The sequence below is a fragment of the Callorhinus ursinus genome, unplaced genomic scaffold (genome assembly GCF_003265705.2).
Source record: "Callorhinus ursinus isolate GAN/ISIS: 27379988/994484 unplaced genomic scaffold, GSC_fseal_2.0 scaffold20, whole genome shotgun sequence".
Classification (NCBI taxonomy): domain Eukaryota; kingdom Metazoa; phylum Chordata; class Mammalia; order Carnivora; family Otariidae; genus Callorhinus; species Callorhinus ursinus.
In genome coordinates, this window is record NW_027397082.1 from 31289277 (window position 1) to 31315762 (window position 26486).

General features: G+C 38.9%; 2 protein-coding genes and 1 non-coding gene across 9 annotated transcripts in view; 1 reads left to right on the plus strand and 2 right to left on the minus strand.

Annotated features, from left to right (window-relative positions):
• NCOA4 (nuclear receptor coactivator 4) overlaps positions 1-9086 on the plus strand; it is a 62749-nt gene extending 53663 nt beyond the window's left edge. For 6 of the 7 annotated variants that reach the window (XM_073904499.1, XM_073904500.1, XM_025880469.2 and 3 more), the window contains 9 exons: positions 256-410; positions 1868-2008; positions 2191-2279; positions 2766-2874; positions 3412-3501; positions 4220-4366; positions 5630-6646; positions 7034-7174; positions 7539-9086. In XM_073904499.1, the coding sequence (XP_073760600.1) occupies positions 256-410; positions 1868-2008; positions 2191-2279; positions 2766-2874; positions 3412-3501; positions 4220-4366; positions 5630-6646; positions 7034-7174; positions 7539-7544 (1895 nt within the window). In that variant the 3' untranslated portion in view covers positions 7545-9086. The remainder of the gene's footprint in view (positions 1-255; positions 411-1867; positions 2009-2190; positions 2280-2765; positions 2875-3411; positions 3502-4219; positions 4367-5629; positions 6647-7033; positions 7175-7538) is intronic. The other variant, XM_073904501.1, reaches the window with a different exon arrangement.
• Positions 9087-9906: 820 nt separating this feature from the next.
• Positions 9907-26486, minus strand: part of LOC112830566 (mitochondrial import inner membrane translocase subunit Tim23) — a 28523-nt gene continuing 11943 nt past the window's right edge. The window contains exons 3-7 of the mRNA XM_025880470.2: positions 25619-25712; positions 24999-25083; positions 21507-21565; positions 19611-19721; positions 9907-10370 (exon numbers count right to left, since the gene is read on the minus strand). Coding sequence (XP_025736255.1) covers positions 10255-10370; positions 19611-19721; positions 21507-21565; positions 24999-25083; positions 25619-25712 — 465 coding nt within the window. The 3' untranslated portion in view covers positions 9907-10254. The remainder of the gene's footprint in view (positions 10371-19610; positions 19722-21506; positions 21566-24998; positions 25084-25618; positions 25713-26486) is intronic.
• On the minus strand, positions 22462-22662 carry LOC112831005 (small nucleolar RNA SNORA74). The gene has a single exon (XR_003210052.1). It is a non-coding gene; the product is annotated as a small nucleolar RNA SNORA74 (small nucleolar RNA).

The window sequence follows — 26486 nt, forward strand, 5'->3', positions numbered from 1 at the left end:
TTTGGGAATAATCTGTTCACATGTAAAGTGTCACTAAAGTAGATGCATAGAATTGTATGGTAGGAATGCAGTAGTGGTGGGCAGGGAAGAAGAGGCAGTATCAATATTAAGGGTATACTGTGTGTTGGGTCCTGTGTTGGAAGTAATCTAAGTAAGTTAGTAATTGGGAGCTGGTTGGAATGATCATTTGGGGGATGACTGAAGGGTGGTTTTTGGTTGTAATTACAGTACAATTTATTTTTTCCCCCCTCAAAGGAACAGTGAGCAGAATGAGTACCTCACAGGACCAGAATGGCTGCGCCAGTACTAGAGAACCCCTTTTGAGGTGTTGTGATGCACGGAGGGACTTGGAGCTTGCTATTGGTGGAGTTCTCCGAGCTGAACAGCAAATTAAAGATAACTTGCAAGAGGTGTGATGTGCGCATTTTTCTTCCCTTGTCTGGACTCTTAGCACAGAGCTGGTTAGAGCATGGCCAAGGGCTTGGCTTCTCTGTGCCAACCAAAACGTTTCACCCGATGCCTTGCATGGTATTCCTGAAATCTTGTTTCCTTTTTTTTCCCAAGCACACTTGAGCGGTGGTAGAAGAGCCTGGAAAACCTTATACTACCTTAAAGAGTTCAGTTCAGCATGCGTTCTTTTAATGGCTGCTGTGTGTGGTCCCTATCCACGACTGCCATCAATAAAAAGTAACAAAATGAATGAGTACTATACTTCTCAGCTGTGTCCTTGATGCATGAAGGGTGGCACTTCATCATGTCCCCTATCATTTTTTAACTTAGTGGTGGCATGGTTTTGTTGGTGGCATGGTTCTGTGAATAACTTTATCTTTTAGATCAAGCCAGAATGAAATCTCTTTGTTCCATTGACCTAATACTGTTCTGTTGGTGAGTGGGAAGACCAAGTATTATATGACTTGGAAATACAACTTTATTATACAGAAAAAATTTGTTTTAAAATAGTTTATTTTGTGAATTCTCATGGATAATTTATAGTTGTTTTGATTTTTCTCCTTAGGATTTTTGTATTCTTTTTTGAGTCACTATGCTTTCAGAAACATTTAGTTTATAGGTTTACTTAGACTGTCCGTCCTCATGGTCTTCTGTCTATTCACATGCAGTGGCACATCTCTTTACTGAATTGGCCTACTGTAAATGGATTGCTCATTCATAGAGTGAGAAAAGAGATAAGGGCTAGCTGTTAATATTCCTGTCTTACTCCAGTGACAATTTGTAAGACTATAGGTTTTCAAATTATATGGAAAACAGAGGGGGATTAGTATTACATGATATATTCTTTTATTTTTTCTTGATTACTTTAGGCCACCCAAATAAACCTGCTCCTCTTTGGAGGGAGGTGGTATTGAAGGAGGACTTTAGAGCTTATGAATGCTCTTATGGCTGGAATTTTTTTTTTTAATTTTTATTATTTTTTTAAAGATTTTTATTTATTTGACAGAGCGAGAGAGGGAACACAAGCAGTGGGGGAGTGGGAGAGGGAGAAGCAGGCTTCCGCTGAGCAGGGAGCCCGATGCGGGGCTCAATCCCAGGACCCTGGGACCATGACCCGAGCCGAAGGCAGACGCATAACGACTGAGCCACCCAGGCGCCCCTGGCTGGAATTCTTAAATTGGGTCCATGGGGGCTTTGGTGCTTCCATGGGTGTGCTTTGGGGACCCTAAACCCCAAAATTACAGGCAAAATTTTGAGTATATAATATGTATTTTTCTGGGGAGATGCTCCATAGATATGATTGGATAACTGAAAGGGTTTGTGATCCGTGAAAGTTTTAAGAAACTCACCATTCTGTGGGAAACACCATTCTTTGGGCTTATAACAGTAGTGAAGCTAACAGGTATGTGTTTCCTAGGTCAAAGCCCAGATTCACAGCTGCATAAGCCGTCACTTGGAATGCCTTCGAAGCCGTGAGGTATGGCTGTATGAGCAGGTAGATCTTATCTATCAGCTTAAAGAGGAGACACTTCAGCAGCAGACCCAACAGCTCTACTGGGTAAGGTGGCTGCAAGGCTGTAATTGGTTTGAGTATGGTTCTGGTTTCCAAAGAATGTCTTTCCTATAATGTAGCATTAATATAGATTGGGTATAAGTTTAATCTCAAGTGCTATTTGTTAACTTGGATATATTTGGTGCTTTTAGTATCACTGTGGCTAGATGGTTTCATTTTTCTTGCAGTTACTGGGCCAGTTCAATTGTCTTATTCATCAACTGGAGTGTACCCAAAACAAAGATCTAGCCAATCAAGTCTCTGTGTGCCTGGAGAGGTAAAGATATTTTTTACTTGTTTTGACTTTTGGCTCTTTGATTTGTTGTATTTATTTATTTAAAAAAAATTTTTTTTTATTTATTTGAGAGAGAGCATGAGGAGGGGGAGGGTCAGAGGGAGAAGCAGGCTCCCCGCTGAGCAGGGAGCCTGACATGGGGCTTGATTCCAGGAGCCCCGGATCATGACCTGAGCCCGAGGCAGACGCTTAACCAACTGAGCCACCCACGTGCCCCAGCTTTGATGTATTTAAAAAACAAGTCAATTTTGTAGCTCATTGTATGTCTTGGATTTAACCTGACTTCTCTTTTCCTGTGATAAGGTCATCCTACTTTATATACTTAATGTTATATCTGGTGGTACATAGTGAAGTCATCTGCCTTTGATGAGTTTCTTAGAAAAGTAGTCATTACAAATTATTCACAAGTTGGCTTTTGTTTTAGATTAATACTGTTTTCCTTAAAAATAGATTTTATTTTTTTTCCAGACTGGGCAATTTGACCCTCAAACCCGAAGATTCGACTGTCCTTCTCTTTGAAGCAGACACAACTGCTCTGCGCCAGGCCATCACCACGTTTGGCTCCCTCAAGACCATCGTGAGTAGTGTTGATCTCAGATAATTCATAGAGCACTTCTCAGGTCTGTGGATTCACAGATGGTCTTAAAAATTTTTACTATGAATAGTGGCTTTCTTGAGCATTTGGTAAGCTTCAGAAGTGTCATGTTCTGATTAAGTTGATAGAGCATTAGGCTGGTAGTTCTTGGAATGTGGTACTGACTGACAATTTCCAGAATTGGTCTTGTATCCTTTTAAATAACTTTTGACATATTTCTTATAAAATCTATGGCTTGAAAGGTCTTTAATATAAAAAACCAAACATGGTCTCATTTGGGTCTTGTTAAAAGCAGTAATACTACCAATTCTGGTGACGAATTCTCTTGTATGATGATAGTTATGTAGTAGAGAATTCTCAGATTTCATAACTACTTGTGTAGGTCATTGAATTTAGTGTAAAGAATGTTCTAGTGAAATAATGCTTTGATTACTACTTTTGAAATTTAGGAATTACAGTTTCACTTTTTTGGAATGAAAGCGTAACATTAATAAACATTAATTTGCTTTCATTTTATAGCAAATTCCTGAGCACCTGATTGCTCATGCTAATTCATCAAATATTGGGCCTTTCCTGGAGAAAAGAGGTTATGTCCCATTGCCAGAACAGGTAAAATTTCATTTTTGTTTCTGGTAACTAAGTTATTACTTGGCTATATGTCTTTTGGCTTTTGACTAAACCACTTTTTTTTTGTACCATTTATTTGCAATATTGCACCAGTGGAAATGAGTTAATTTATGCAATTAAACACTCTCTTCTAGACTGAACGTCAGATAGAAATTTAGAGGTTTTATAGATGTTATGAGAGAAAGTCATTGTTACCAATTAGTTCATAAGACATTATCTATCATTAGCTCTTTGATTGGAGTAGTTCTGTCTTAGGGAACATTCTCTTTATAATTTTTTTTTTTTAAGATTTTATTTATTTATTTGAGAGCGAGAATGAGAGAGAGAGAGCATGAGATGGGGGAGGGTCAAAGGGAGAAGCAGACTCTGCCGAGCAGGGAGCCCGATGCGGGACTCGATCCCGGGAGTCTGGGATCATGACCTGAGCCGAAGGCAGTCGCTTAACCAACTGAGCCACCCAGGCGCCCCTCTTTATAATTCTTAAGGCAATGTGAACATAGAATGGTAGATGTTTTCAGTTGAGAGCAACCCTGGGCATGAGCTATACTTCTTGTTTTATATGGAGGCTTAGGGAAGTCATGTGACTTGTGCAGGGTCAGTGGCAAGCCAAAATTAGAAAGGTTGGGTCTGCTGCTTTTCTGGTGAACTTTCCATGGTATTTGGCATTGCCTTGTTAAGCGTAAGAGTATTATGTGATTAGCAGAAGTCAGCATCCAGCACCACAGCTGTCTCTCTCAGCGAATGGCTCCTTGGAAGCAAACCTGCCGGTGGTCGTCAGGCTCCTTACATCCCCAGCACCAACCTCCAGGACTGGCTCACCCAAAAGCCGACCTTGGAGAATAGTCAGGTGTGTTGCTGCCTTTATTGTTTCTGAGGTAGATGGAGTAGTAGATGGTTTCAGTTTTTAACTCATAGTTTGTCTTTGTTTTTAGTTCTAGGCTGAAAATATTTTTACAGCTCTTTATTACAACAGTGACACTTCTTCACTATAGTTTAGAAAACAGAACTTTAAGGAAATACAAACTCATAACCCCAACATGCAGAACTACTGTAACATTTTTGTTTACATACTTCCATTTTTCTGTGTGTACATATCTTCTAAAACATGATTCTGTAAATCTTGTTTTGACTAGCAGATTTTTTTCACTAGTAGAGCATGAATATATTTCTTTCATTTAATTTCTGCCATAAAATCCTTAATAGTATATAATATGTTGATTGGCTGTAACTTAAACTCGTTTTTCTGGATATAAACAGAGTTCCTCTAAATAGCCAGGAGTTAGTTTGTGCACATTCTTGATTAATTCCTTAGCAGTAGAATCCTAGAAATTGTGTTTCTAGATTATAATTCTGCGTACCCTTTAATTATTGACAGAGAGAGCACAAGTAGGCAGGGCGGCAGGCAGAGAGAGAGGGAGAAGCAGGCTCTCCCCTGAGCAGGGATTCCGATGCGGGACTCAATCCCAGGACCCTAGGATCATGACCTGAGCCGAAGGCAGCCGCTTAACCGACTGAGCCACCCAGGCGCCCCTATCCTTTAAGACTTTTGATCCATATCGCCAGTTTGGCTTTCCAGGAAGTTGGTACCAATTTATATTCAGAAGAATATTCAGAATATTGAGGGTGCTTCCTTCCCTGAAACTTCTCGAATAGTGGTAATCATAAGTTCCTTTTTTCCCCCCAAATTTGATAGAGTAACAAATTTTTACTTTTGAAGTTTTTTTTGCTTATGGAGGTTGAATATTTTTCATGTTTATTAGCCGCTTTGGATGAGTTGCCTAATCATATCCTTTGTTCACTTGTCTTCTTTATTCATAAAGGCTTATTGTATAGAACTGCCAGTCTCTCTTCTGTCAAATATGCTACAAATGCTTTCTCCTACTTTGTCTTTAATATTTTTTAGTTTTTTTAAAACTGCAGAAAATTACATTTTTTGTACTGAAGTATATATTTTAGTATCTCAGTAGAGAAATCCTTTGTCTCTTGGCCTTATCTACTTCAATTTAGAAACACTGGGCAGTGTAATAAATGTGGAGATAGAACTCTTATCGTTGAACCCCAAAGCAGCCATAATGTTCTGGTGAACTAATACCGTGTACTTCTTGTGTAGACTTCTGCCAGAGCCTGCGGTTTCTTCAGTAATGTCTGGGGCAACCTAAAGGGCTTAGAAAACTGGCTCTACAAGAGTCAGCAACAAGAGGTTCCTGAAAAACCAACTTACCAAAAGTGTAACAGCCATTCTTCTACCAGTTCTTATGCTGTTGAAATTGAAAAGGCTGGAGACCTGGACCTTTTTGATCAAGATGAGATGGACCTTTCTGATTGGCTGGTGACTGCTCAGGAATCCCAGAAGCTGGAGAAGCTTGGGAAGGGTAGTTGTGAAACCAGTGAGAAGTGGAAGCTCCTCTTGCAGGTATTCCAGGAGCCCTATAGTGTGAATGATTGGCTTGTCAAGCCTGATTCCTGTACCAATTGTCGGGGCAACCAGCCCAAGGGTGTGGAGATTGAAAACCTGGGCAATCTGAAGTGCCTGAATGACCACTTAGAGGCCAAGAAACCCTTGTCCATTCCCAGCCTGATGACTGAGGATTGGCTTGTCCAGAACCCTCAGGACCCATATAAAGTAGAGGAAGTGTGCAAAGCCAATGAGCCCTGTACAAGCTTTGCAGAGTGTGTGTGTGATGAGAACTGTGAGAAGGAAGCTCTGTGTAAATGGCTTCTGAAGAAAGAAGGAAAAGACAAAAATGGTATGCCTGTGGAACCAAATCCTGAGCCTGAGAAGTGTATAGATTTCCTGAGTGTGTGGCTCTGTCCTTCCAGAAAAGAGGCAATGCAACAAGCTAAGACATCAAAGGCAGTGGCTCCCTCTAGAATTGCAGATTCCTTCCAAGTCATAAGGAACAGTCCTTTGTCAGAGTGGCTCATCACACCCTCATACAAAGAAGGTTGTCTCAAAGAAGTGCCAAGTACTGAAGACAGAGCTGGCAAGCAAAAGCTTATGAACCCCGTGGCCACTTCCTGGTGTCCCTTTAACACAGCTGACTGGGTCTTGCCGGGAAAGAAAATGGGAAACCTCAGCCATTTATCCTCAGGAGAGGACAAGTGGCTACTTCGAAAGAAGGCCAAGGTGAGCACAGACATCAGAATAACACCATTTGAACTAAGTAGATTTATACTTTCTTAATCCCAGGTCTTGCAAATGGGCCAGATCCTTAAATGTGTTAAATGTTGCTTGGCCTATTAATTTTGATGGAAGATTTGTGATGCAGACTGAAATTTTTTACATTTTCCAGGCCTCCGGCCCCCATCCTGTAGGAAAGAAAAAAACAAAACCCCAGAGTATTTGATTGGCTGTTTATGGAAAAGATTAAACTGTTGTACCTTTGCTCTTGCTTATGAGAGCGAATGGCCAACAGTATTCCTTATGGACACTAGACTATTTGGAAGATGAGTTAAGTTGGTCTCTTGCTTCCCAGTTGTCATGGAGCAACCCACCCTTGTTGTCTTCTTGCAGGAAGTATTACTGAACTCACCCCTACAGGAGGAACATAACTTTTCCCAAGACCGTTACGGCCTCCCAGCAGTTTGTGACCTCTTTGCCTGTATGCAGCTTCAAGTTGACAAAGAAAAGTGGTTGTATCGAACGCCTCTACAGGTGCGTGCAGGCCACTAGCGTAGCAAAATTAGATTTTAGCTGTTTGTGTTTTGTCTTCAATATGAATTCACACTTTGCCCACTGACCTGTATTCCTGTTAATGCTGTGTGTGTGCTAGGCAAGTGAGCATGGCTGGGGGATCATAACAGTTTCAGGTATTTCACTTGAACTTGCTTTATGAAATAACTAGGACATACTCGAAAGTGACCTTTCAAGATGATTGAGCTTGTCGGGGGAATTTTCAGAGCCTATGTGGATTTTAGTAGCTTATTGAGAAATGAGTCAGAGCTCTAAGGGGGTGGGGGGAGAGATTTGCTTTTATCCTATAGTGAAGTGACACTAATCTTTGGGCTTTTCTTTATAGATGTGAAGGAATGGAACACGAGTCAAGCAACTTTACTGCAAATTACCACACATCCATGGGCCGAGTGACTGTGCGGCTTGCCAAATCATTGTGTTTCTGGGTCTGACCAGTCAGCTTAGTTCCTTCTCCTACCTGATTTTGAGCTAGTGAAGAGAAATAAGTCAACAAATTATGAGTTACAATGTAAAAGAAAAAGGCTGTTTGTTGATGCTGAGGGTGATCAGTTCCTTCTTACAGAAGTATTAACTCAGCCCTACACTAGAAACACAGCATCTTGGTGGACAGGTCTTTTTCATAAGCCTCTACAGCTCCTTAGATTGGATTATTACTAGAAGTACATTAAAACACTGTAGTTTTAAAAATGAAATAGTTCTATAATCAAGGTGTGTTGATGTATTCGAAAGCTAGTGAGCTTCCCTAACCTTTTGATTGTCCTCCTTTAGATGCTTCCCTTGCTGTGGGTTTTTTTCCATTGGTGGTGGAAATGATTCTTCTGTTTAATATATAGTATATTTCACACAAGTACTTAACTTTGCCAATATATTTTTTTCCTTACCAAAATGTGTATTAACAATCTTGGCAATTTTGGACATTAATTACAAAACATTTTAACCTACATGTCAGATTCTACATTATTTTTCTTCTTTTGAAAGAGATTCAGCTACTGCAAATTTTGTCTTTTTCCCTTTTCTAAATATTATTAAAGTATCAAGTGAGCTTTCAGAAGAACTCCAAATTGCTTCAAGACTATGTTCAAGGTAGTCCTAGCTGCTTTCAAAATATTCTGAACTACAGGTCAAAGAGCCCTAGTGCTGACTAATCAGAGAGCAAAAGGCAAGACATGTTGGAAACGTAGTACTCGAACTATTTGCTATCTTAAGGGTTATTGGTGCATCCTGTGTAAAGGGAAGCTGAGCTTGACACCCGGTGCTTTTAACTAGGATAAAGTAAATGTCCTCTCACTGCAAGCATAGCATACCTATACCTCTGAAAGTAGAATGCAGTGACGTTTTAGTGAACAGGCCGTTTTGAACACTTGTGCCTTGGGGTGTTTACTGAAGCTTTATGAAAACTTGGTGTTTTCTCAGTATCCTTAAAAGTCACATCCATGCTTTAAAAGGTTTCTTTGTAGGAAATGCGATTTATAATGTTTTTAAATTCTCTAAGGTAAGATACCGTAGCTGCTTTCTAGGCTTTTAAGCTATTAAGCCACTCAGCTTGCCTCTTATGTTATTGTTCATACTTGTCAAGTTTGTGATATGGTCATCTAAAAACCCTTTTGGGGAAACTTCACAATCCCGCGGTCCTTGCCAGACAGTTTCATTAGACTTCTTGACCACAGCTGAAAAGAGCCTCTTATTTTTTTGGCCCCGCCCCCCCAATACCACTTAGAACTTTAATAAAGGTGGCAGGTAAAAACTTCGTAGTTTTTGAGGTTTAAGGATGTATTCCTAATTTTACACTCACCACCATGCTAATGAGTATGTAAAACATTCTTCTGCACTGATGCATTTTGTACCCACTCTATTAAAAGCATTAACAGCCATAGTTGTTACGTGTATCTGTAAAACTACCTTGTCACAAAATGTTCTACCACGTTAATCTCTGGGTCGGAGTACAGCTGAGAAACAACTTGAACATTAACTGTTTTATATTCACTTAAATATCAGTATATTTTATGAACCTTAAATTAGTAAAGGGTATATTACTAACTTCATTTTGAGTCTTTGCAGACTTCAGATCCGTTCTTTTAATTTTTAACCTCTCTATGAACTCTATATTAAACTCTTTAAAAAAACTAGAGGCCTTGAGCTAAGGTTCACTGCTTTGCTGTCAGATTCCTTACTAAGTGCGTGCCAAAGCCCCACCTTCCTCTTTCCTTCACAATAACCACCAGTTTTTTAGTATTTATTACCTGTGTGTATGTGTAACATACAGCACAACTTAACTTCATTTCACAGGTTAGAAAACAAGCTCAGGAGTTAAATAACTTGCCCTTACCTTCTTTAGCTTTCCCAAGACTTCCTTAAACCCTTGTAGCTTGTTCCTTTCCTCTAATTAGGTTTCTAATTATCCTCCGTAAGGTGAGTTAATGAGTAGTTAAGCATGATCGTTGGACAGTGTGTTCTAACACAGTACTCCAATGGCATAATGGTTAATCTCAAGTATCCTGAGGTTGTTTAGTGTCGACTCTATTGAAGAAAAATTGTAACCTGGCTGTTAATGGTGCCAAGTAGCCCTTCATTTCAACACAACCAAGAAAACATGTGTTGGCCCAGTTGGGACAGACAAAAATGCTAAGAGTAACTTTCACTTTATACCCAGAAAAATGCTTTTAAATGGAGACACCGCTATGTTTACACTTGGGTTCTATTTTCACCTTTTTATTGGGAATACAAGGCAATGTTACAGTTTCAGATCATTAAATAAACAAATGTGGTGATACCGTATTGACAACAATCATGACCTGAATTCTGTGAGTAAGTAGTTTTCCAGTTCAGTGGGTAGAGGAGAACCACATTACTCAGCTACCAGAGTGTTCTGGCTTCAACTCGGGCTAGAAGGAATGCCAGTTCTGGTCAACCATCCATGATCTTCACCACAGCAAGCTGGAATCTCCAATTTTTCAAACTAACTGTAGTTAGAGTAATTCCAGACCTATAAATTGATGTGGACGACTACTAAAGTGCCCTCCACTCCTAAAGTGGCAAAATCCTCAGAGTGACTGTTGGAGTAAGGAGCCTTTCATGTGCTCCCAGTTATTATATAGTGCATAGAGGCTGGTAAGCGTTAGTCCTGCTAGACCACCTCGTGCTACCCCTCGGAGACCACCTGGAAAAGAGAAGGGGGAAAAAAACCAGCCTTGTATTGCACAGTGTCCTGGTATCAAAGGATTAAGTAATGTTATGAGGTTGAGACACACAATTCATGTTTATAAATATTCCACCTCAAACAATAAAAGTCCTAAAAGTAATGTAAGAAACCAAGACCGGTTCAAGACAGAAATTCCCTTACATCCCTTGTTTAAGAATACAGTATATGTATTATTCACAACCTTTTCCCCTCACTTTTGATTTCATAATTTATAGCTAAGATAATGAGCATTAATTCATTTTTCTCAATCTCATTTGTTCCTATAACACTCCAGACAAGATCTTACACATATTATTGAAGTCCCAAACAGATCAATAATTTCCTGCTAGTCCTACTGTTTAGAACCTCACAGGGACTGACAACTGATTTAAAGCCCTAATATAAACAAGGTGACACCCTCTTTGGAAACAATATTAAACTCTGAACTCTGGACAGGTCCTCTATTAACTTTGAAGACTCAAGAAGTAGTGGTGATAAGATGGCTATATCAGGCTTTGAGTCAGGTGCTGACAAAAGACCACAAGCCTCCACCTCTGCCACTCCTACATCGACATACTGGATGACCTACAACTCATGAGCAATGAGGCACTTAGCGTCATCATACTCACTGAAAAAAAGGATTAGACTTTGAACTATTTTTGCTTAACAAAATAGTTTTTCATGTTAAAAAAAATTAGCAATATATATTTCACTTCAAAGGTAAAAACAAAAATGTTTTAATCAGTTGCCTGAAAACCATCCCTGAGTCTAACAAGAGGACTAGGGGGTACCCAAATAAACTTTTAAGAAATAACTTGATGTTCTCTTACGGTTTCACAAACGAGTAGATATCATAAACTTCAGGTAACCTATACTGTACCTATGGAGTACTCATTCCAAGTCGTTTTAGGAAGGCAAAGGTTGAATGGAGCTGTGGTCCAGTGATTACCTTACTAGAGGCCCTTTGGCTATGAGCCAGTAAATTCTGTGAAGTTCAGTGACACTGCCAAGTTAGAACACTTCAGACTAACCATTTCTGCAATGAATGTCCTGCCAGATGGCTTCAGCTGATAGATTAAAAGGCCACCCCCTCCAGGAGCCTCTCTGGTCTGAAGATGTCTGATAGCTGACCTGTGTAGGTTTCCACCTTGAAGCGCCCTAATTATCTCTCTCAAACAGACTGAAACAGAAACTGCAGGCATCATCTATAAATAGCTGTCAAATAGGTGGGAGGAACATCAGAAACAAAAATTCAATGGGAGATCTCCCCTTGAAGCCACATCATCTCTTTATATCATTTAGAATGAGTATGGCAGTTATAACTTGGCAACTGTATTCAATGCGGTTGAAAAATGTACACTTAACCTGCTAACTTAAAACAATCTGCCCAATTTAATAATGATCTACCTCATGTCTTTGACTAGCAAGTCAACAAAAAGTTCTAGGGACTGAAGGTGAACTATAATTAGACCAAATTACTAAAATGGAAAAAAAACAACTATGAAGCACAGGAGAATAAATGCACTCACAACACTGAGTGTAATGAGGGTTCGTTCTTTCTAGCAGATTACAAACATACATTATTCTGAGTCAACACAAAAGAAAGGTGGCCTCACTGCTGTTTATCAGCAGAAAAATGATGGCAGGCAGGTAACTGAAAGCATACTAGGTTTGCAGATGTTTTCGTGGGACCAAACATTCAACTTCAGACTAACACCCCCGGACCTTTAGTCGATTACAAATTCACAGGGCTCTGAACTCTGCCTACTGGTTTGGAAATAGCTGCAAACTGTTCCTTCCAGTTGGCCCTTTGCTTTGAGTTTCCCAAGATCTTACGAAGCTTCTACTCAGCCTTTTTGGAAGGATGTATAAGGATTTTCATATGTAAGGATTTTCACATTAGTTCTCAGCTACCAAATAACAAATCTCCCTGGGCAGGGGCACTAGGGGTAACATAATGAAACTGGGAACTCTAAGATCTTTGGGACACCAGTGGCATATTAAGTGTCCCTTGAGAACTATTTATCCCCTAGAAAGCTTTCTACTTTGACCAAAATGAAACAAATTCTTCTTTGAAGGCTAGAAAAAGTTATTTCCAGCAAACAGACACTAAACATAGGCTACGTTTGATTTACTAAGCATAGCTAATCCTGATCCAAGTGTAGCCTCTTATCACATACCAAGCCACGTTTTAGTTTTAACTTTCCATTAATTCCATTTCCCAAATGGTGGTGTTAAAAGTTTGAAGGCCTTGGCTTTAGGCTTTCTGTAACCAACTTATGCCCAACTAAGCACAGGAAGTTTGATTAGCAAATATTCTTGCTTTGAACACAGTAACCAAGTAAGACCAAAGGTCAGTCTCTATAAAGGAAAACAAACACGAGATGTGTGTTTCAGTACTACCTTCTACCTTTTAGTCCTTACACAACTCTTCCAAAAAGGGCAAATATTATCTCTTTTCTAAACACAGGAAAATGAGGCCCAGAATATTAAAGTACCTTGTTTGTGGGATACAGAGCTTGATAGTGCAGAGCTAACACACTGAACTGACAATTACTTTAGAGCTGGGACCAGCAAATTTTTCTGTAAGTGGTCAGAAAGTAAATATTTTAGGCTTTCAGGGCCCAAAGGCTATTCTGCAGATATTTACACAACCACTTAAAATGTAACTACAGTCAACCCTTGAACAATGCGTAGGTCACTACCCACCCCCCATCCCCTGCACAGTCAAAAATCCACATACAACTTCTAACTCTCCAGAAACTACTAATAGCCTACTGTTGAGTGGAGGCTTTACTGAAACATACAGTTGATGAACACATAGTTTGTACATTATATGTATTATATATTGCATTCTTACAACAAAGCAAGCTAGAGAAAAGATTACTAAGAAAATTGTAAGAGAAAATAACAGCACTGTACTGATTTAAGAAAAACCATGTATAAGTTGACCCGTGCAGTTCAACTTCACATTGTTCAAGAGTCAACTGTATTTAAAAGTATAAAACACATTCTCAGCCTCCAGGCAGTGAACAGACAGGCATCTGGCCAGCAGCAGTTGGCCCCCGCAGCCTTACCTACACACTCACATGGCTACTGCAGAATACTATCCGAAAATTTTTTGGACTATTTAAAATTTTGTTAAATTTATTTAAAAAACTGAGGTAAAAGACACATAAAATTGACCATTTTTAGCTGTACAGTTCAATAGCATTAGTATACTGGCATCGTGCTACCATCACCCCCAACCATCTCCAGAGAATTTCATGTTGCAAAACTGAAACAATGTACCCATTAAACAGTAACTCCCCACCCCCCTTCCAATATAATGCCTAATTTTTATTATGTTGATACATAGGGTCTTTGCTCACTTTATTAAAGTAGTCCACATGAATAATTTTAAAAGTCAAAATAGTACTAAGATTTTAATGATGTACAATGTGGCACATGCACCATCTTAATCCTCATTCCCAGTTCCCAAAGGCTACTTTCATTCTTTGCTCTTTACCCTCATGTTTCTAAATAACACAACTACCTTGCTATTTCTTGATTTTTCAATCTTACATTTTATCTACTGACTTCCTACAAGGAAAACCGTTAAGCCTTTTAAGAATTGTATAAAATGTGCTTATGGAGGGATGTAAGTCACTTACTTTTATAGGGGTTATCTCATTTACAAGTCTGTGAAGGGAAAATATAGGTTGCCTTTGTATAACAAACTGAAATTCAGCCAAGTTCCTCTCTGCATGCAGCGGTTTAGGGATCTAGTGCTAGTCAAGTCAAACCCAGTCTGACTCCAAAGCCCTTTGTCTTTTCACGACACTAAACTGCCTCCAGGAGAGATAAGAAAGAAAGAAAAGAAAAAGAAAAGAAAAAGAAAAGAAAAGAAAAGAAAAAAGAAAAGAAAAAAAAAGGAAAGGAAAGGAAAAAGGAAAGGGAAAAGGAAAGGAAAAAGGAAAGGAAAGGAAGAAAGAAAGAAAGAAAAAGAAAGAAAGAAAAAGAAAAAGAAGAAAGAAAGGAAAGGAAAGGAAGGAAGGAAGGAAGGAAGAAAAAAGAAAGAAAGAAAGAAAGAAAGGAAGAAAAAGAAAAAGAAAAATCGAAAGGGGTAGTAACAGTTGAGCTGCACCTTATGGATGGACTGGATTTCAAATTTATGATATATATAAGGAAGGTGTGAGAAAAGTCTGAAAACATAGGCTAGGATTAGATCATGGAAGGCTAGGATGAGAAATTTAAGTTGAAGGGCAGTATGTCACCATCGAAGGTTTTTGGAGAGGGAGTACTGGGATTAGAACCATACTTGAGGAAGATCAAGCCAGAAAGAGTGAATAGATCAGACAGACTGAAAATAGAAGCCTAAAGTCAAAATGGTCAATGAAAACTACTGTTACAGAAGTTGAGGCTTTTGAGAAAAGGCAACTCAGGTGATGGCTGGTGACTCTCCCGAATGATGAAATGAGGGGATGATGGAAGGAAGGTGGAAGTCCAGGGTGCCTGGAGCACAACAGAGGCTGTTTGCCCTCTGCTTTCTCTGTCAGAGTGGAAGCAGGGTGTGTGGCTCTTGGCAGCAGAGCAGCTGGTTTTCAGGCTTCCCCCACGGCTGCCCCAGTTGTCCCAGGCAAGATGACACTCATTACATTATCTCAGCCATTTCTGACTCCCCACAGGACTGTCCTTTTAGGACTCTTTTTTCCCCACCAGATTCTTGGGCACTTTGGTGGTTGCTTTCCTGTGGTGTTATGGTGGCCCAGACCCCTCTGAGAATCTTAGGGAAGTTTTAGAGGATTTGTAAACCCTGACTTAACTAACATCTCCTGTGTAAACTCTGTACCCAAAACAACAGTGAAAGCTTACCTCTCTGATAGCCATGATAAACAATTTCAGGCTTCTAAGTAAATGGAAATGCTATACTTAGAATGTAAGAATTAAAGCCCAGTGAAGTCAAATTCTTTGCAGTGACCTATGAAGCTCCATCTTCTGTATGATTTGGTCCCTTGCCACTTTTATGTCTCCAGATTCCACTACTCCCTCCCCCCCCCACACTGCCTTTTAACCCCCACTTTAGGGTCTTTGTCCCGTTAGCCTTTACCTAAGTCACTCCTTGCGGACATCCACCTTACAAGCTCCCTCATCTGTCTCCGTTCAAACCTCCCGTCTTTTGAAGCCAGTCTTAAACATGCTGGTATATACAGTTTTGTGTGTATGCCTTAGTTTGCTGTAGGATAAATTGCTGAAAGATTACCAGAGCGAAGGATCTACATATTGAAAACACTACTAATTCCAGTTGCTTGCTGACCTTTGCCAATACTAAGTATCACCCACCATCACTTTTTTAAGTTTTAACTTTATTTTTCTTATTTTCTTTTCTTTAAGTTTTGATCACCTGGTGCTCATCCCAAGTACACTGCTTACTCCCTGTCGTCTATTTACCTATTTCATCCATTCCTCCACCCACCCCGCTCTGGTAACCATCAGTTACCTATCATCATTTTTTTAAAGACAGTTGGTGAAAAATATAATCTTAATGTTTTATTTTGCTTTGCCCTGGTTGCTTGAGATTGAATGGCTTCTACTGTTTAGTGGTGATTTGTATTTTTCCCTGAAGCATTGTCAATCCTACTCCATTTTTTATTGGATTGTTGGTTTAAGTGATCTGTCAAAATGTTTTGTATATTATAGCAGCTAGCCCTTTGCCTGTTATATATGTTATGTGTATTTTAACTTACCAGAAGACTATTGCTGCCAGTAACAGAAATAAAGCAGTCACCAAGAAAGTCCTTTTAGCACATATAGTTTAATTTTGAAGGCCTGGCATTCATTGATAAACAGTACCTTTTAACAAAAACTGATGAAATTTGCTTAATATGGAGAAACGTATTTGTATATCCTTTTACTTTTATTTAGTTTGCTCTTCTAAGATGACCTTCTTATAGAAGGCATAGAATGAACAGGCAGGGACTTTTTGTGAGGAAACAGGGAGTGCCCATATCTTTTGGCCTCTGATGCTTTGTTCCTGGTATCAGATGAGTGACCATTAGAACATTAGTCCTAAGTTTAGGAACGACAGCAAAACTACAGCTGTTCCTGTTCTGGTAGAATACTGGCCACTATTATTATTATTTAAGATATTATTTATTTATTCGAGACAGCACAAGCAGGGGGATGGGCAGAAGGAGAGAAAACTGAGCCGAAGGCCTAGCTGACTGAGCCATCCAGGAGCCCCAATACTGGTCATTATTAAACAGACTTTCATATGCCATAGAAAAGCTAGTATTTCATACCCTTTGAAAATATTTACATAAATCCATTAAACATATATCAGGTATGAATTAAAATCACCCCATCAGAATTATTCCTTTAAATGAGCCTCTTTCTGCTCTGACAACTATCCATTTTCTCATGTATTTTTCCTCATGATTTTTCTTCCCACTAAAGTTGCTCCATACCTACATTGAGTCCTACTACTTAAAAAAAAAATTTTTTTTTAAGACTTTATTTATGTGACAGAGAGAGACACAGCGAGAGAGGGATCACCGCAGAGGGAGTGGGAGAGGGAGAGGCAGGCTTCCCGCAGAGCAGGGAGCCCAATGCAGGACTCAGTCCCAGGACCCTGGGATCATGACCTGAGCTGAAGGCAGATGCTTAATGACTGAGCCACCCAGGCACCCCCTACTACTTTAATTTTAAACTTCCTTTTAAATTTCTATTATTAAAGAATACATTGGGGATTGGAAATGTTTTAGGTTGGCAGGAATCAGCCATTCCCTAAACGTAAACTTCTATCCTTAAGAGTTTATGCTGGCTCTAGTCCAAGAGTGCCTGAACTCTTCCAAATCCCTGAATCTAGAAGTTGGAAGTTGTATTTGTATTTCTGCCATACAAAATTCATAATTGTGTTGTCTTATTAAGTTCACTCTAAACCAGAAATCAGTAAAAGACACTGATCTGCCTCTGCCGACTGATTTTGATGTGCTGAGCTAAATTTAAATTGGTCAGCCAATGTTGGAATTCTAGGTCAACAGATTATTAATTTCCTCTGTTTCATAACTGCAATGGAAATGAAATCTGTCACCTGACACAGAATTAAGGGATAGTCTTTTTTGTTTTTTCTTTTCTGAGCCAAGATCTTTCTCTTTTATAATTTAAGTGGGAGGTGTTCTCAGTCTGTGTTATAAATGCCATTACTGCACGGAAGTCCTTGACACGGAAAGCGAGTCTCCCATTTCCTTCAAAATCAAGAATTCAGCCTTTTCCTTTCTATCTTTTACGTATGCATAGTATGTCCTAAGATGATAATTCAGTACATTCTTATATTCAGGGCTGCCCTCCGTACAGGAAATGCCATGGTGGCTTGCCCTGAATAAGAAGACTGGGACTAGTGGGACTGAGCTGGAAATTCTGTGCCCATCTAACCAGTACAGAAACAGCTCCCACTCGGCCCCAGTCATTTGCCAATGTGAATAATGTAAGCTTGTTGTCTTCCATTTATTCAAAAGAATCTGGAATTCCAGATTTTTATGTGAAATATGTTTTTTAAATATTAGTTTGATCTTTTGTAAACCTAGTCTGGGCCAAGTAAACTCTTGCCGAGTGCACCCCTGTGCTGCCAATTAAAGTTTTAAATTCTTCTGTCTGACCCTAAAGATTTTCAATGGGAAGTGATTTTTAACAAGATTTTTCTATGCCAAGGTAACATCTTCATGGACATAAAAGGTATTTACTGTCTCACTCTACCTGGGAGCTCCATTTATCTGAGTACACACATGCAAATGTATTGCAAGAAGTACTGTGAGCTCTTAGGGATAAAATTCCAAATGTGGTCCATTTTCTTTTCTTTTCTTTTTAAAGATTATTTATTTATTTTACAGAGAGAGAGAGCGAGCGAGTGCATGAGCATGTGGGGGAGATGGAGAGGGAAAGGGAGAGAATCTCAAGCAGACTCCACCCTGAGCACGGAGTCAGAGTGGGGCTCAATCCCATGACCCTGAGATCATGACCTGAGCCGAAACCAAGAGCTGGACGTTCAACCTACTGAACTACCCAGGCACCCCTGATACATTTTCAATATAAGAAAAACCTCTTATTCTCAGATATATCAGGAAATCTTGGATTTCATGATCCTGTTGAGGCTTTTCTTTCTTCTAGTAAAAATGAAGCAAAAATGCTACCTGATTATTTGTGATGGAGGAATTTCTAAAAAACAGAATTACTCAGTTAATCATGTCTAATGCATAATAAAAAAATAAAACAAGTAATTCTCAGAAGCATAAGTATAGAACATATGTAATTTAAGCTATTTAAAGCAGAAATGTGATGAAAAATTTGGGCCTGTTTCCAGTTATGTGACCTTTTGAAAAAGGTCTTAATACTGTGCTCATCTATAAAACTGGGGTGTGATGATTATCACTTCACAGTTTTAAATAAGTTACAGTAAATGCTTATAGCTGAGGGTATAATCATAATTCAGTGAATGTTAATTTCTTTTCCATCCCAGAGGAGAATGTGATATTTGATCTCCACTCAGGTCATTTTGGTTCAACTCTTAGGGTTCTGATTATTTTTTCAAAATTGAGTGGTATTTAGTTCACCCATGCTTACAGGAGCATTATTCACAGCAGTTAAAAGTAGAAGCAATCCAAGTATCCATTGACAGATGAATGGATAAACAAAATGTGGCAGATATGTCCAATGGAGTCTTATTCAGCCTTGAAAAGGAAATACTTGAAACATGCTACAACATGGATGAACTTGAGGACAGTATGCTAAATGTGACAAGCCAGTCATAAGAAGACAAATACTGTATTTTGCTTGCTTACAGAATAGAGTACCTCAGAATTCAGATTTATAGTTAGAAAGTAGAAAGGTGGTTGCCAAGGGCTAACGGAAGGGGAACATGAGGAGTTTTTGTTTAATGGATACAGAGTTTCAGTTTCATAAGATGAAGAAAAGTTCTGGAGTTAGACAGTGGTGCTATTCCATAACAATGTAAATATACTTAACATTCCTGAACTTACACTTAAAAGTTCAGATGGTCAATTTTATGTTTTGTATATTTTATCAAAATAAAACCCCAAACCCCAAACAACCATTAGGTTTTAGACAACACTCCACTATACAGCAAAAATGTGTCAAGTACCTTTGAAATCTGTGGCTACTTAGTTTTTAAAGCATACTTCAAAGTATATTGAGAGAAAGAGCTCTTCATTCAGTAGTACCTACCTGTACATTTATACAACATGCCTGTCATGGTTCCAGCTGCTATTGTGTTAAGGTCATCTTCTGCACCTCGTGTTTTCTCAATGACAACACCAAATGCACTATAGAGCAAAGCTACAGGGGAAATGGAACTGATCAGTAATAAAAAAATGATTAAATGTGAGTATAGCAATTATATTTAAATAAATATATTTTATAGACATTCTACAAACATTCAAATATATATTAAGAATAATTACTGGAATACTATTTGTAATAGCAAAAGCCTGGCACCAAATAAAATGCCCATCAAAGGGTACAGAGCAAGAGACGGACTTTCCATATAATGGAATACTACATACTCCAAACAAAAAGCAGGAAAAACTATATTCACTAGCATGTAAAGCAGGCACATGTGTGGACAACTTGGGATATGCAAAGAAAAATCTTTGGAAAGCTTCAGAAGAAACACGAATAGTAGCTACTTGTAAAAAAAGTACCACTGGGAAGTCCCAGGAAAAATATTTTTAATCTTCACTTACATTTTATTAATAATAGCTATACTTTGGATTTAGAAACAAAAACACATGCATTTCTATTGTAAGAAAAATGTTAACTTAAAAAAAATTTGAGGTTTGGTAACACTAGCACTATTTAGTTTTAACAAAATCCTGCCCCAAACTACCTTTCTCCTGTACCCGTAAAGATTGCTATTAATCCTTTTCCTTATACTTTCCCAAAATTATACCATTTTTGACCCTTCAATATTACACCAAACTCTGCCTTACAAGTTCTGTTGTGATATTCTTATACTTCTATAAAGTCTCTTACCAATTCAACTTCTTTAACTGAAAGTGAACTTGAGCAGAACATTGTGATTGATCATATTACACTGGGAACACACAAGGCAACTGGCCATCCCAGTTAGCCCAGGACTGAGTTTCCTGGAACATGAGATTTGCAGTGCTAAAACTAAGACAGTCCCTGGACAGACCAGGATGGCTGATTGCTCTAGGTACATAAACCACCGAACAGAAACAAAGGTGGGTGACTATGTATGGGGTGGGAGCAAAGGTGACATGAGCAGCATACTGAAGCAGTCATTCCCTAGGATCTCAAATGTCAATTTGACTTCATGGTGTGAAATGTAATGCTTCCAAATCCCATGGCAAAGCTAGGGGATTATTCTCTCACAACAGATGCCTTTTCTATTTTTTCAATGAGATGCTTGCATTTTCCCTTACTTAATCTGCCACCATTAAAAGATTTTCAGACTTGCAACTAATTTACAAAGATAACTCTTGGCTGTTACAGCGTAGGTACCACAGGTTGTACACTTATTATAAGCCATGAGTAATCAAAAGAGTCAATCATTCATAAACAATATAATACGAAAGACTTTGGTCCTAAGTCCTACTAAATTACCCTTTGCTTAGAACTACAAATATTTTCATTATATCTACAAAGGCCCTATTACAAAAATGGAAATTAGGTCTGGGAAATATCTGAGGTAAACAGATGCTGAATGGGCTATTAGGAAAACATAGGAAGAGGGATGAAATTAACCTATCATATCTTACTACAGGACCTTGAACCTTTCTTAACATACAAAGGCATCTGACTTGGACCTAAATTATGCGGATTTCTTATTTACTTAAAACATGATTTGGCATCTTGCTTGGACAGGAGAGTATGTAATATTTAAAAAGACTTTTAAAACACTGGTATTAGCAATTGGAATTACTTTGTTATGTTGTTCATGGTCTTTTCTTAAATATTATCTACACTATTCATCACAGTAGATTTAACTATAATTTTTAATATCATATGGCCAGAATTTTGGTTGATCCAATTGTTCATGATACATATACACTCTTTCTTTGCATTAATGATTTATTATTAAGTGAGATCTCTACTTACCCAGAGAACCTAGAGTATTAGCCCAAAGTGCCCCTTGCCTAGTCACCATGTTCAAAATCCTACCAGGGCAGAAAGAGAAAGAATCTGTGCTTAGAATCACCATTTCTCCAATTTGAAAAATCTTAACTATAGCTATTTACAATGTATAAATCCAATACCCAAAGTTTTCTTAATTTTATTTATTTTTATTTACTTATTTTTTAAAGATTTTATTTATTTATTTGAGGTGGGGGGAGAGACAGCACAAGCAGGGGAGAGGGAGAGGCGGGCTCCCTGCTGAGCAGGGAGCCCGACACGGGGCTTGATCCCAGGACCCTGGGATCATGACCTGAGCCGAAGGCAGAGGCTTAACTGACTAAGCCACCCAGGCACCCCTATTTATTTTTAAAAAGATTTACTGATTTATTTTAGAGGGAAAGCGTGAGCAGGGGGAGGGGCAGAGGGAGATGGAGAGAAGCAGATACCCTGCTGGGTGCAAAGCCTGAGGCAGGGCTTGATCCCAGGACCCTTGATCCCAACCTCAGATGAAATCAAGTCAGATGCCCAAACAACTGAGCAACCCAGGTGCACCCCACAGTTTTCTTAATTTTAAAATTTACCTCAATATCTCCTCAGAATTTAGTAAGAATGATTACCTTATAGAAATATAAATGAAGGTTAAAGCTCCAACATTTTTGGGCAGTAAGGAAAATTCTTATTAAATATAAGTCAAATACAGAAAGGCTTTGAATGGCAGTCTAGAATATTCTATAAAAAAGGTGATAGTAAGTGATCTACATTAAAGAAATACCCTTATAATGGACAAATTAGCTTACGATTAAGTGTTTTGGGGGGAGAATAAGAATATTAAATAGAATCAAAGCGTGAAATATAACAGAATATAAAGCAGAATTAAAGGGAAATACTGAAAGAGAAGGAAAAAGTTGTCTAACTAGAATACACAGAGAAAGCATACGGTGTCTGCCCCCGGACTAGAGCTAAGCGGTCAGAGTGAACGCTCAGCACACTCTCAAGGAAGCACAGTTCTGCCTTGCACCAGTGCCAGGTGCCACCAGAACAGTGACAGAGGCAACTGGAAGAAGACAGGTCATTCCTCTCCCAGCAGTGTAACACCATCACAGGAATGGGTCTATCCGGACAGCTGACTACTGCTGGAAATTATAGAATTATAATAACAAAGAGTGAAAAACTCATTTAATGCAATTAAAAACTCATTTAAATTAATGCCCAAATAACAAAAACTTGTATTATCTCTAAAAGGTTGTTTAAAAAAATCAGTAACGAAGTCTATTGTTTCTAATTATGTTACATATTTACTAACATATTTTAAGTTCAGCATATTGTCGTCATTTGTAACATGTTTTTTAGAACTATTAATTTTCATTACTGCACTGCTGGAAGCACTACAAACTGGTGAAACTGACTGGGATACGAATGGGCAATGTATCTCCACATACTGGACCCTTACCTACTTACCTACTTTAATCACCTCTCAACAACCCTTCAAGGCAGAAAGTAGAAAAAACTTACCTAAGATCACAAAACAGTAAGTAATGAAACTAGGCTTTGAAGCTACATTGATCTGTCTGGCCCCAAACCCTATCTTCTTTCCATTTTTAGAGGCTGTCTCCTATTTTATTCATTTTATTTATCAAAGATTTATTTATTTATTTGAGGGAGAGTACAAGAGAGCACGAGCGGGGGTGGGGGGGTCGGGGTGGGGGAGGGAGAAGCAGACTCCTCATTGAACAGGGAGCCCAATGTGGGGCTCAATCCAGGACCCTGGGATCATGACCTGAGCCAAAGGCAGGTGCTTAACTAACTGAGACATCCAGGTGCCCCAGCTGTCTCCTATTTTAAATGCTTCCTATCTAGTAAAATCAGAATTGTTATATAAAAATGATTTATAATACTTAAAAAATCTTATCTAAAAATGCAAACCTATTTGACTCTCTCCAAAATATTAATAACTATCATTGTTTTAAGAAACAAAAGTTATCTTTTCTAGGAGACCTTCCACTTTCAAATTGGTATTTAACGATACGATGTTAGGGACTTGCTTCAAAGTAACATGGGAGAGTCGAATGAGATGGGGCACAATTGGTCCCAATCCTGGTTGACTGCTGAAGATGGGTTATGGTTCATGGGTCTTCAGTGTACTATTCTGTCTACTTTGGTACATTTTCAAAATTCTCCATAAAACAAAAAGGTAAAAAAAAAAAAAAGTATTGGAATAAGGGACGAATATATTTTTTAAAGATTTTATTTATTTGAGAGTGAGAACGAGAGCACCCAAGAGCACAGGCAGGGGAGTGGCGCAGGCAGAGGGAGAGGGAGAGGGAGAGGCAGGCTCTCCGATGAGCAGGGAGCCCAGTTATGGGACTCTATCCCAGGGCCCTGGGATCATGACCTGAGCCAAAGGCAGCTGTTTAACTGACAGACCCACCCAGGCGCCCCAGAGTAAGGGTCAAATATTAATATAAATGTAAAAATATTCAAGGATGTGGCCTAGTAAAAGCAAGATCCAGATAGTTAACAGGAATATGAAAAACTTGACAAGCTTTCAGGATTCCCAACGTCTAATTTAGTAAACCTACTGCCACCTGCTGGCTAAACAACATATAAAGAAGATGGAGCTTAATGTGTCCTAAAGCAAAACCATGAGCCATAAAGTATAAAAACATGCAAAACTAAACATCAGATTATTTAGGGAATATCTACATGGACTGTTTATTTCTTAGGTAGGGTGAAGACACCTGTACTGTCCTTTCTCCACAAACTTCAATTTCCTGAAAGAAGACTCAGGAACCACCTCTAAGTTCTAGGAATTTTGTGATACATTTTCTTTAGCCTTCTCCTTTCAGAAAGTGTGTGAAGTCAGTAAGTAGTTCAATTCAAATGAGAGCAATCCAGCAATCACTCCTACATGCTTATTTCTTTACTACCAAGTCCTATGGTTTTGCAAACCCTCAAACAATCCAAATAATGTACTAGAGCAAGTCAACAAGTTGAAAAGCATGCCATATAGGCCTACAGAATGAAAAGATGGGTAAGTTAGGTTGGGGTAGCACCAGCTAATTAAAGGACACTGACTCAAAAATCACTCCTTTTAAAACCTTAGCCTCAGGGGCGCCTGGGTGGCTCAGTCTGTTTAAGCGTCTGCCTTTGGCTCGGGTCATGATCCTGGGGTCCTAGGAGTGAGTCCTGCATCAGGCTCCCGGCTCAGCGGGAAGCCTGCTTCTCCCTCTATCCTTCCCCCTTGCTCGTGGTATCTCTCACTCTCTCTCACTCAAATAAATAAATAAAATCTTTTAAAAAACAAAACCTTAGCCTCAGTAACCTGATTCCTTAGTTTCTTTTAAGAAAATAAAAAATCGATCAAAATGTAGGTCAATTCTCCGAACATTTGTAATCTCAAGACTGTTCATCAGGCCAACAAAATAGAGGTTAATATTCAAACATCACTATTTCAGATGATCACATAAGACTTACTGTACATTTCTTGGTTTGGACCAGGACATGTTCTGGGTTTCCTTCAATCCTAGCCGTAGACCGTTCATTGCTCCAAATGCAGCCCCTAGTGAATCATAGTAACGATTCAACCAAATAATACAGCTTTATATTTAAAAACAACTGCACTTCTGATTCTTTTTTATTTAATAGAAAAAATGAAAAAACGTAAACAGATTTACTTATTATTAAAGATTTTATTTATTTACTTATTTATAAAATTTATTCACCTGACAGAGAGACACAGCGAGAGAGGGAACACAAGCAGGGGGAGCAGGAGAGGGAGAAGCAGGCTTCCCACAGAGCAGGGAGTCCGCTGCAGGGCCCGATCCCAGAACCTGGGATCATGACCTGAGCTGAAGGCAGATGCCCATCAACTGAGCCACCCAGGCACCCCTAAAGATTTTACGTAATCTCTATGCAACATGGGGCTCAAGCTTACAACCCCAAGATCAAGAGTCGTATGCTCCACTGACTGAGTCAGCCAGGTGCCCCTCAATAATGATTTTTTAAAGCCCTAAAACCAATACTTGAATTGCTTTTAATTTTAAGCACTTTTGCCTACTTGGACTGAGGACACTGAAAAAAATTACCATACCCACCTGTCATACAACATCCTCCAATGGTAAAGAAGGCCAGTTCAAATCTGCCCCGGGTTTTATTAGCTCCAGTCGGTAAAATAAACTCATCTGTATCCTAAAGGGGCAATAACAAAAATCACGCTGAGCTCTCCTCAAGACCCAGTACTTGCAAAGTGTTTTTTAATTTGTCAAATTCACAAAAGTAAAACCTGAAGTCAACTAAAACTCAACTATACTTAGTCAAGCAAAAATTAAAACTTTCTGCAACAACAGCAACACCTAAATCAAAGTGAAATGAAATGTACTATATATACAGTTACACTCATTAGTTCTTGGGAGGCATTCTCATCAGAACTTTGCTTTTCAATGTAAGTTTGATAGATTGTATGTAATTTGCCTTACTTAATGATAAATATGAAGCAACATGCAAGAGAGTTTAGGAAGACCAGCTCTAGAGAAAGGTAAATGGGAAAGTATGAGAAGTAATGGTTTACTTGATTGAGATACCACTGTGGAAAAAGAAAGTAACACTCATTCTGTAGCTACTATTTATCAAGCACAATTTTACTATGATCATAAAAAATGAGCAGAAACTATAAAAGCACAACAGTTTGGATCCATTATGCAAGGGCAAAATTACCCTCTTCATAATTCTTAACTGTTTGGGGAAGCATATATTTTAATAATCTTAGAAAGCTATAGTCTCTCTTTCCAGTAAATGGATATACAAAAAAATATATATATTTTTAAGATTTTATTTATTTTTGCGGAGAGAGAGAGAGAGAGAGCACGAGCGGAGAAGAGGGAGAAGCAGGCTCCCCTCTGAGCAGGGAGCCCGATGTGGGACTCAATCCCAGGACCCTGGGATCATGACCTGAGCCGAAGGCAG